Source organism: Marmota marmota, unplaced genomic scaffold, assembly GCF_001458135.2.
Source record: "Marmota marmota marmota unplaced genomic scaffold, marMar, whole genome shotgun sequence".
NCBI lineage: Eukaryota > Metazoa > Chordata > Mammalia > Rodentia > Sciuridae > Marmota > Marmota marmota.
In genome coordinates, this window is record NW_026000229.1 from 24,256,002 (window position 1) to 24,267,092 (window position 11,091).

General features: G+C 35.7%; 1 protein-coding gene across 2 annotated transcripts in view; it reads left to right on the forward strand.

The window, feature by feature from the left end:
* The window catches only part of Rfx7 (regulatory factor X7), a 126,905-nt gene that overhangs the window by 104,314 nt on the left and 11,500 nt on the right, over window positions 1–11,091 (forward strand). For both annotated transcript variants that reach the window (XM_015480625.2, XM_048793199.1), the window contains exons 5-6: window positions 9,356–9,472; window positions 10,880–10,964. In XM_015480625.2, the coding sequence (XP_015336111.1) occupies window positions 9,356–9,472; window positions 10,880–10,964 (202 nt within the window). The remainder of the gene's footprint in view (window positions 1–9,355; window positions 9,473–10,879; window positions 10,965–11,091) is intronic.

Consider the following 11,091-nt stretch of genomic DNA (forward strand, 5'->3'; position numbering starts at 1 on the left):
TTTTCATGCTGCTCATGTTACTTCTTGTTCTGTTTGACTGCTGAGTTACTGTTTACTCCTATAAATTTATTTGATGCTTGGGAGGAAAGGTATTAGAAGGGAAGGGAAGAAGTCACTAAAGAGAATTCAAGGAAGGGGGACTAAGAAAATTGAAAAGAAATGAAAAAACAAAAGAAAAAAAATAGAAAGTAAAAAAAGAAAAAAAAATTTTAAAAATAAAAATAAAAATTTAAAATTTAAATTTAAAAAAATTTTTAAAAAATTTAAAAACAACAAAAAAATGAAAATGAAAAAAAACCCAAATTAAAAAAAAAATTAATAAATGCAGTCTTAGAGTTTGATTAACTTCTCTTCCAGTAGGTGGAGCTGTGCCCACCGGGCCAAGCTTCTCCTCTCAATACGCGGGAACCAATCACTGTGCCGCAGCTCCTCCTCCCAGACTGGGCGGGTCTCCAATCCTGAGTGCCTAGGGCGTTCTCTTGTGTCTAGTCACTTCCCCACCTTTCCTCAAGCCAGGCCCTGCTCACTGGTGACGTTCACCACAATACTGGCTACACACCAGGTCTGCTGCTCCCGGGAGCCCTGTTTTCATGAACGACTGGGCACACTCTCCCTGTTTGCCATTCCCTCAGACCCTAACTTTGTAGAGCTTGGGGCTGAGAACCCTCAGCGAATTTTGGTAGCCCTCCGGTAGCCACGCCCCCGGTAGCTGGTGCAAGAGACCTCAGTTGTCAGCACTGGTGGGAGCGGTAGCCGGGAGTTCCACGCCGCAGGTCCCGCGCCACTCCTGATTCCCTTGGTCTGGCTATCGCGCTCACGGGAGAGCTGGGAGGGGCCCTTAAGGTTTCCCCGCTGTGTGGAGATGGAAGGCTAGGGGATTACACACCTGTCGCCGCCAGTTTCAATGAAGTTATCTCCTCCACCGCATTCTGGTGACATCAGTTCTCTGCCATGGTGGCATCCCATGCAAATGGCAACCGTTCATTCCCTTTGCCGGCTGAACAGTGCAACGCGTGGGTCCTGAGTGTCTCTCCCAAGCCCCGTTTCAATCCTGTGGCCACTGCCTATGAAGGCTCGGTTGGCATTAACCTCTGTAGGATCAGAAGTTCCGACCAGTTGTTTCAGCGGGATCGTTTAGTGCTGAGTCACAGCAGTTTGTCTGCGAGAAGCAGGCGAACGGGAGCTTGAATTCAGCCGATCCGGGCTCGGTGTGTGTTCTGAGAGGCCCAGACTGTTTGCCCCAGATCCACGTCAGCTCAGCATTGCCTAGTGATCCTGAGCAAACAGCATTTAGACGGTTTACGACTTCCTATGCCCGTGCAGCTGAAGAGGTCAGAGACTTGATCTCTCCGCGCCCGCCGCCATGTTGGATCTATCTGTTTGTATTTAAATGTGTCGAGAAAAAAGAAAAAACTTTAGAAATCCCATACACAGCCAGAATTAGTCCTCCAGGGATCAGAATCATCTAAACTTATGCTGTGTGGTACACACTGGATATTTGTAGCAGTTTTGGACATAGTCAGGGAATAGTCCACTTCCAGTTTGGAGAAAGGGACTATTTTGTTAACAGTCTCAACAAACCTGCATTCCCATCATATTCCCCACTTCCTACCTACAACTACCTCTTATCACACTGGCTTTAGTTTCCACTTCACTTTTGCAGTCTGCTAATTCCCACTGTTCCTTTTAAATTTTTCCAAAGGAATAAGCTAGTTCTACTACCTATGGGGAGTGATACCTGACTGCTGTTACTCAGTGCATGGGGGATGGGGGTATTTATTCCTTATATATTTTTTAATATGTTATCTATCTATAGGTTGGTATAGCAGTGTAACATAACATATGATTATTCTCTATAAATTTCTCAAGTTTTCTTGTCTTGTAGGTTAATCCTAAATCCCTAAATAGTGTTTAAATTAATATCCTGAGAGCTAAAGCCAGAGTAATTTTTAGATCTCTGTGATGTTTGTCAGTAGAGACAATACAGTAGAATTAAGATTCTCACCTTTTATTCAGTCTGCAACTCACAATATTCTAACTTCTTTACAGTTATTAGACAGGGGCTACCAAATTTCCTAATAATTCTAGTCAGTGGATTTGATTGGATAAGAACCTTAACTTTGGGCTGGGGACATAGCTCATTTGGTAGAGTGCTTGCCTCACATGCACAAGGCCCTGGGTTCAATCCCCAGCACCACAAAAAATAAAAAACCTTAATTTTATTTATTGTATTGTTACTATATATTACATGTGCTCCCATCTCCCTCTCAATCAAGATATAAAATCCCTTCATATATTTGGAAACATATCCTATTTACTTTGCCACCTTTCTTTATCTTTCTCCTTTCCCAGCCTGCATCTTCCACCTTACTCTCACCCGTTGTAATCTGCCACCTGTCAACAGTAGTTCTATTGTATTTCTAAATACGTAGCTCAAGATTCAGTTAAGTATCTTGGCTTTTACTGAAAGTAAATGGATTTATAAGAAGTTGCACATAGCTCACTCAGCTCCCAGGCAATGTTCCCTGAAGTATTCTGTTTTTGTTTAGTAGCCAGAGTAGAGATGACCAAGGCTTACCTGTTAATGTACCTGTCATCTTCTTTCTGAAAGTTTATAGATATCCTGGAAAGGAGAAAGAAATTTTATAAATAAACTTGTCACAGTAGATTTTCTTATCCTTGGCTAAAAATTAGAACTATTTGAGTATCTTTAAAATAAATAAATATACATACATACATACATATACATGTATATATACATGTACATTGCAAATGAATTTGTTTGAAAAACATACAAGATTATTCAACATTTAATTAATGCGTTAGTGTCTGGATTATTATTGCTGTCAAGCTTCAGAAAATTATGAAAAGAAGTACTGGTGGTAAATTATAACAGTTTAAAGAATATATCCTTTATTGTTTTTATCTGTGTTTAAGCTCTTTAATTGTATTTGTGGATATGAGGAAGAAAGATTCCTAGGAGGTCAAACTCACTTACTGTTACTTTGCTGTGTGGCCCTAATTTGGAATCTCCATTTCCTGCCCCACTTACATGCTCTATCCCTAGTAGGCTTTTATAGTTAAAATAAAATTTAAGAAATTACATATGAGCTATATAAGCATTCTTCTTGCCCTGTCAGATTTGTCTTTTATACTATACTATTATGTTTAGACTAAAGAGAAAACGGTATTTTAACTTTTCAAAAGGCTTTAATGTGGCAGTGTACCTGGATGTTTTGTTTTTATTTTTTACTGAATCACCTTGCTAAAAGATCAGAAGATACAAATGAAAATAAACATATATCTTTAAAGGAGAAGTGTAATCAGCAGGGTAGCCCCCCAGAAAGGGTTTGTGCTAAGCCTCATAAAGTCCTGAGTACTGGCAGTGAATAGAGTATAAGATCATTAAGCTTAAAAGTTGTTAGGACAATTCACAAGCATTTTTAATAAGGCAAATATAAATATATTTAAGAAAATAAGCTATATTACTGGATAGAGAGAGTTCATCTCAGCTACCATTTACAAATGGCTTAAGAAAATCTTTTTAAATTATACCCTGGGAATAGTAGCTATCTGTTCTGCCGTGGCCAAAAAGATCAACCATAATGAGCACCATCAGAAAAAAAGAACAAAATTATAAATATTTCATCCTTCTACGAAATCATGATGCTGCTAGATAATGGAGCTTAAACTTTACCAACAGACATTACAATACTTTTGTGAATTTCTGGTTTAGGAACTGCCATTGATTTTTAGATCTCTTCACTTTCTGTTCATTGTCATTATTGACCACTCTGAAATATCATTTTGTGTTCAGAGCAGTTCTCCTTTACCTTCCTATTATAAAAATTTTCAAACATAACAAAAATGTTAAAAGAATCCTATTAAGAGTATCCAGATATGTTTCCCCTATCTTCAAGGATTTTTTTTTTCCTATAGCATATAAAAGTAGTATACTTCTAAAAACAAAGACACTTTTTTTTTTCTTCCAGTACTAGGAATTGAACCCAGGGCCTTTTATGTATTAGGCAAGTGCTCTACACTGAGCTACATCTCCAGCCCTTTTCAGATTTGCCATTAACTGTGATTTTTATTGTGGGCTTTCCATGGAAAACCTTGATAAGATTGAGAACTTTTCTTTCTATCACTTGTTTGTTAAATGTTTTCCTGCATCTGAGATGATAATTTTTTTCCTTCACATAACTAAAATGGTATATTGTATTATTGATTATTATTGTATATTGTACCCATCTTGCATTCTTGGGATCATTCTTGATCTTTGCGTTTGCTGCTAGATTCAGTTTGTCAGTATTTTGTTAAGGAGTAATACATCTATATTTATAAAGGATATTGGTCTACAGTTTTCTTTTTTATGATGCATTTTTTCTGGTTTTTGTATTAGGATGGTACTGGCCTTACATAATAAGTTTTAGGAAAGTGCTTGTCAGGGATTGGTATTAATCTTTTAAATACTTAGCAGAATACACCAGTGAAGGCATCTGAGCCTAGGGTGGTTTTTTGTTTTGTTTTGTTTTGTTGGTACTTTTAAGTTACTAATTCAATCTCTGTTACAAATCAATTGTCTTGTTTCTTTTTTATCTATTTTGGTTGGTAGCACCTAGAATTTATTCATTTCAGATAGATTATCCAGTTCATTGGCATACGGTTTTTCATAATATTCTCTTGTGGTTCTTTTTATTTCTTTCTGTATAATCAGAAGTAATGTCCCTTCTTTCATAGTTTTAGTTATTTGAGTCTTCTCTCATTTCTTTTTCATTTTTTGTATTGCTGCCCTCCCCCACCATTTCATCAGTTTTGTTGATCTTTACAAAAACAAAAAAACTTTTGGGTTAGCATTTATTTTAGTCAGCTTTTTCACAGCTCTGACAAAGGACCCGGCCAGCACAACCTGTAGAGGAGGAAGACTTTATTGGAAGGCTCACAGTTTCAGAGGTTTTAGTCCATAGAAGGTCAGCTCCATTCCTCAGGGCTTGAGGTGAGGCTCAACATCATGAAGGGAGAAGTTAGCAGAGGGAAGCAACTCCCATCACAGTGATCAGGAAACAAAGAGAGACAGACTCCACTCTCCAGATACAAATATATACCCAAAGCCACTCTCTAATTCCCACCTCCTCCAGCCACACTCTACCATCAGGAAACAAAGAGACAGACTCTGCTCTCAAGATACAAATGTATACAACAAAGCCACTCCCTATTTCCCACCTGCTCCAGTCATACCCTGCCTCTTTAGTTACCACTCAATTATTCACTGTCAGGTGATTAAATCACTGATTGGGTTGAGTTTTACAACCCAGTCATTTCTCCTCTGAACTGTCTTGCATTGTCTCACACATGATCTTTTGGGGGACACCTCACATCTGAACCATAACAGCATTTTTCTAGTGTTTTTCTATTCCCTATGTCATTTATTTCCATTCTCATCATAATTTCCTCCTTTCTGCTTGCTTTGAGTTTACTTTTCTCTCATTTTCCTAGTTTCTTAATATGGAAGATTAGATTATTAATTTAAGATCTTTCTTCTTTTCTAATGTAGGCATATATAATTACAAATTTCCCGCTAAGCATTGCTTTCACTACATTCCATAAATTTTAACATATTGTGTTTTTCTTTTATATTTTCCCCTAAATTGTTCAGTGACTTTTTGGAATTTCCTATATTCTTCATTTTATCGGGCCACTGAAATCTTTTCTCAGTATAGTAGTCAACTAATGATAAGACAGATATTTCCTTAACCACCTGAAACCAGTAAATCTCTCAGGCTTTGCCTAGGGTCTCTGTATGTCTTAAGGTACAGCAACAACACTCAATCACACAGTCAGTTACTCTTCCCTAGCCTTCATTTCCTGCTTTGGGGAGGCCTCAAAACAAGCCAGAGTTGAGAACTTCGTGCTTTATTAGGTCTTTCTTGAGCATACACACAGTCCTTTGCATGCATGTGGCCTTCTAGATTCCTGGGAATATGTAAGCGTGTCCCAAAGCATCTCTGAACATCTTATTTCCCAGATTTTCTTCATACTTTCTGGTTAGTCTGTTATTTGCCACCACTATTTTCCACCATCTTCAGCAGACACAAAGTTAAGAATTTGCCAGTTGGTTTTAACAAATTCTGTTCACTTCACCTACACAAGGAGAAGGCTTTTTATAGTGGGCAAGCTCCAGTTTATCAGATCCAGACAACCTTGTAGGTGGAGTCCTTGCTACTCAATTTATTGGGTCAAGACATCCTTCTTCTTCAGTGTTTTGTTAATTCATAATCTGTAAGTGGTTAATGTTTATGTTCACATAATCTGTACATTATCTGTATAGTTAATTTAAAACAAAGGAGAACTGTGATAACCCAAAAATAAAAATAAGCATATAAAGGGGCTGGGGATATAGCTTAGTTGGTAGAGTGCTTGCCTAGCATGCATAAGGCCCTGGGTTCAATCCCCAGTCCCACAAAAAAATAAAAATTAAAAAAAAAATAAGCATATAAGTAAAGCTTGTACTCCATGCATGTGAGCAACTCATCTGTCATTTATATATGTGTATGCTTATGTGTGTGTGTGTGTGTGTGTGTATATATATATAATGTATGTATGTATCTACTTTAAAAATAACAATCAAAAATTACCAAATAATTGTCATATTAAATAGCTGTTTCATTGGCAATAGTGATATCTTTCTTTATAATTTGCTATTTGATGTGATTAAATAATAAAGAACACAAATTTCTTTTTAAAATATCGAGAACTGTCCTAAAACTTATGGGATTTCATTAATTTATAAATTTCAGGATAAGACCTCTATCCTTCAGCATAAGTTCCTTGACTAGGAATGAATCTTTTTTATAGGGCTCCTAACTAAAATAATGGAAAGGAAAGGTAAGTTGAAAGGGAGAACCTGTTTGAAAGATCATATATTGCAGCTGGGAACACAACTCAGAAAAGCACCTACTTAACCATGCTAAGGCCCTGGGTTCAGTCCCTAACACCCCAAACAAAATTAAGTCAAACATGATAAATTTTTAATATATCCATTTTAAACTAATTTTGTTTGTTTCAAACATAGCAATCTTTCAGATAATATATATTCATTGTGTGGTTGCCTCAAAAATAAGTATCACCAAGTGAATTTCAGCAGTGATATTTGATCTTAGTTTAAGCTTGGTTAACAGTGCTACTAACAACTCAAAATTTCTCATCAAAGCTTAAAACTAGAAGACACTATAATTAGCCAACAGACTTCTGCAGGCTTTTCCAGTCATGCTACCTTGGGACACCAAATCATCACATACATTACACTGTGCACTTCTATACTGTTCTTGAATATGTATGCCAAATGCTAGAGTCCAGTGAATTTTAGCCATGCTTCAGCTGTGTATTATTATTCTGCCCTGACCTGGGAACAATATGAAAAAGGAAATTTTTTATGATCAAGATCAGGATTTTCAGAGTTTTCTCTCCAGTCACAAAATCTAATTACTCCATTAAAAATCTAATTACTCTTTCAACAACTGTTCAACTTAGAGGCTCAAATTAATTACGTATTTGACCATGTTACTTTTACCTGATTTGTCTTCCAGATTACCTAGCAAATACATTATTTGATGAATAATTCTACCATGTTTTAGAAACTTCCCTAAATTTCTCTATTCTTCATTGTCATCTGTAACACATGAATGCTAAGACTCACTAAAATATAACAATGTGGATCTAAGTGAAAAGGGGGCTTTGAGTAGAAAAAATGGTAATTCTTAATAAATTATCTTTAAATATTTGGAAAAATAATGAAAGTGTCTCATCTGTGAGATAAACAGATTAACCAAATCCTTCCCAGATATACCTTTCTTTGCAGGTTCCTCATCTATAAAATATAATTAATAAAAATACCTGCCTCAGGGTTGTTGGGGAGGATTAAATGAGATAACAAAGCACTCAAAAAATGTCCAGTAACATAATTAATTTGTAAATGGTATTTATAAGCACTAAAGATTGAATCACCATATGGGTTGTGAATTACTTGTTCATGATCATGTTGAATATTAGGCTTATTTTCAATCTTAAGAACAATTTAAATAAAGATCAAGAGAAAAAGTACTAAACAATTTGAATTTAAGAATGCTATGAGGACCAGGACTGTAGCTCAGTGACAGAGTGTTTGCCTAGCACATGTGAGGCACTGGGTTCTATCCTTAGCACCACATAAAAATAAATAAAATAAAAGCATGCTGTTCATCTACAACTACAAAAACCTTAAAAAAGAAAAAAAAAAAGAAAGAATGCTATGAAAGTGTTAGTTATCCTGTGAATAGAACATTCTTTGTTTCTCATTCTCTTTTGAGTCTTGCATAAATATAATCTTATGCTGAGTTAGGTGTTAATTGACACCATATCTTACTTTATCAACCTTCAGTTAAAGTTATGAAGTAGGAAAACAAGATGTAAGCTAATCAAGATCTCTACATGGCCTAGAATGACCTATGGTTAATGTAGCACTGGTTTTAAAATTATGAATACATACCCTGCAGATACTCTACTAAATTAGATTTAAAACAGAATTATTGAATATCTAGATCTTTCCAGTGGGTAAGAGACTCTAATAATAGAATTATTTTTCTTTAAAAATTATGTAACAACTGAAAATTGGATAGGTCATCTCCTAACATCAAGCTGTTCCCTTTAGGGAAAATGTTCACATTGAGTTAACCCATTATTTAAGGGTATGACCGTTTCTGTAGCTGTCAGGAAGTTGAACTTCTGAATCCATTTTCAATTCTAAGCTTTCACCAAAAAGGGATTCTAAGGGAAGAGGGGAAGAACATTAGACAAGAACCTCTGACTGTGCCCTCATTTTTAACCTCATCAGTAAAAGGAGGTTGTTGGTACAGATGATCTCTAAAGTTTCCTTTAGTCCTACCATATCACGTTTCTAAATTTTAAACCATCTGGTAGTATTATCTTAATGTCTTGCTTCTATGATGTTTCTATTGGAAATTATCCCAGTATATGAGCCTGATACATATGTGGAAACTTAAAACACTGCTAGATGAGCTGGATGAACTCATTTTATAGTGTGGCTTGGAATTAGTTGAAAAACTTCATCTCAATATTATATCTTACTCCAAATTTCCTGAGTGCTTTTGAAAGCAATACTGTATATTCTGAACATAAAGGCAGGTAGTTAAACCTGAGTTAGTAGTCTCTAAAAAATAGTGATTCTATAAATCTTGGCACATAACTTGAAGATCCATTGCTTCACTTTGTCAAAAGGATCAAATTGTATTGAAATAGCATCTTGCTCTGTAATGCTGAATTCTGTCACTCACTAAATTGGTTCCTCCTTCTTCTGCAGGAGCTACTGTGACAATCTTGGTTACCATCCGTTAAGTGCTGCTGACTTTGGAAAGATAATGAAAAACGTCTTTCCAAACATGAAGGCACGTCGTTTGGGCACTAGAGGCAAATCTAAATATCCTTTACCAGAAGGTTACTACTAATCTCTTTAGATTCACACTAATAGAAAATCCACTGTCATAGTTCAGCTAGTGACTATATTTAGAAGTAAATTTAAGTCAACAAATATAAATGGTTCAAAAGTACTTAGTAGAATAATGTTTTCCTAGCTTTTTTAAACTAAAAAAATGAATAAATAATGATTTATGTGTTTATTAGGATTATTATAGATGTTATCTTTCTCTGTCGCTATAAAGTGTTAATGGTCTGATCTTTTTTGCTTTAACAATAAGAATTAATGATTACAGCAGCTCACTAGGCTAAGGCAGGAGGATCATGAGTTCAAAGCCACCTCAACAACTTACTGAGACTCTCTCTTAATAAAATATAAATATAAAAAGAGTTAAGGAATGTGGCTCAGTGGTTAAGTGACCTGGGTTCAATCCTGGGTACCAAAAAATAAAGGATTAATGAGATATACCATATATTCAGAAATTATAAATTATATCACCAAAAGTAGAGAAAGATGTTAGCTTATGTTCTCTCTTCTAACTTAGAAACACGGGGATCTCCTTAGTAATAATACTAATAATAATAGTCAACATTCAAAAAATTGTTTGTGGAAAACCTGTGTTAAAATTGCAGTGAGGACATAGGAAAGGTTCTTATGATGAAAAAATACTTAGGAACAAACAGAAGTAAGGAAATGAAAATTAAGTATTTATTAAAATTTTTTATACTTTTGGAAGAAGATGGTGTTAGAAGTACATTCATTTTCTCCCTGCTTAGCTTTTAGCCTTTTTCAAAACATAAAATTAGTTACTATGGAAGAGATGAGAGAAAGGGGAAAGGAGGAAGGCTGCTTTTCTAAAATAGTTCCAGGTGTTCTTCAACCAGTTGGTTCATGACCTATCCTTGTTTCCTTAATATAAACAAAAATGTCTTGATGTGTCTTTGGCATGTTACAGGTGATAATCCTGTATGTTTCAGTGGAAAAAGAGAAATGAAAAGGTTAAAGCCCTTGTGACACTCTGGAGAGTTGTTTTTGTCCTAGTGCCCTGGGCTAAAGTTTCCCTTCCCTGTGCCAGGTTTCCATCCGGCTATTCCTTTCCTTCTGACCTGTTTGTTACTGGTGGCTGGCACAGCATATTAGGAACATTTATTCATAAAATTTGTAACAGATGAGAATCATTGCATTTAGAATAGTAATATTTAACATTCTATAAGAATTATTCCAGTTTCAAGACAATATAAAAGTATTCTTTATTTCTAATACTAAAGTGTTTTCTTACTGAAGAATTCAGAAAGTACATGTTATTTCATGCTAATCTTATTCTCATTTCATATATGGTTACTTCTCAAGTATTGTCTATATAGGCAGTCCATTTACTTTGGAGTACTTTAGACCTTAACTATTTATTACATATTGTTACAGTGGACTAAGGAAAAAAGCTTTTGTTCATATGCCAACACTGCCCAACCTTGACTTTCACAAAACTGGAGATGGGGTAAGAATTCTACCATGTCTTTTTAATAAGTAGAATTGTGGGGACTAGGATGTAGCTTAGTGGTAGAGTGCCTACCTAGCATGTACAAGGTCCTGGGATCAATCCTCAGCCCACCCCACCCCCCCCC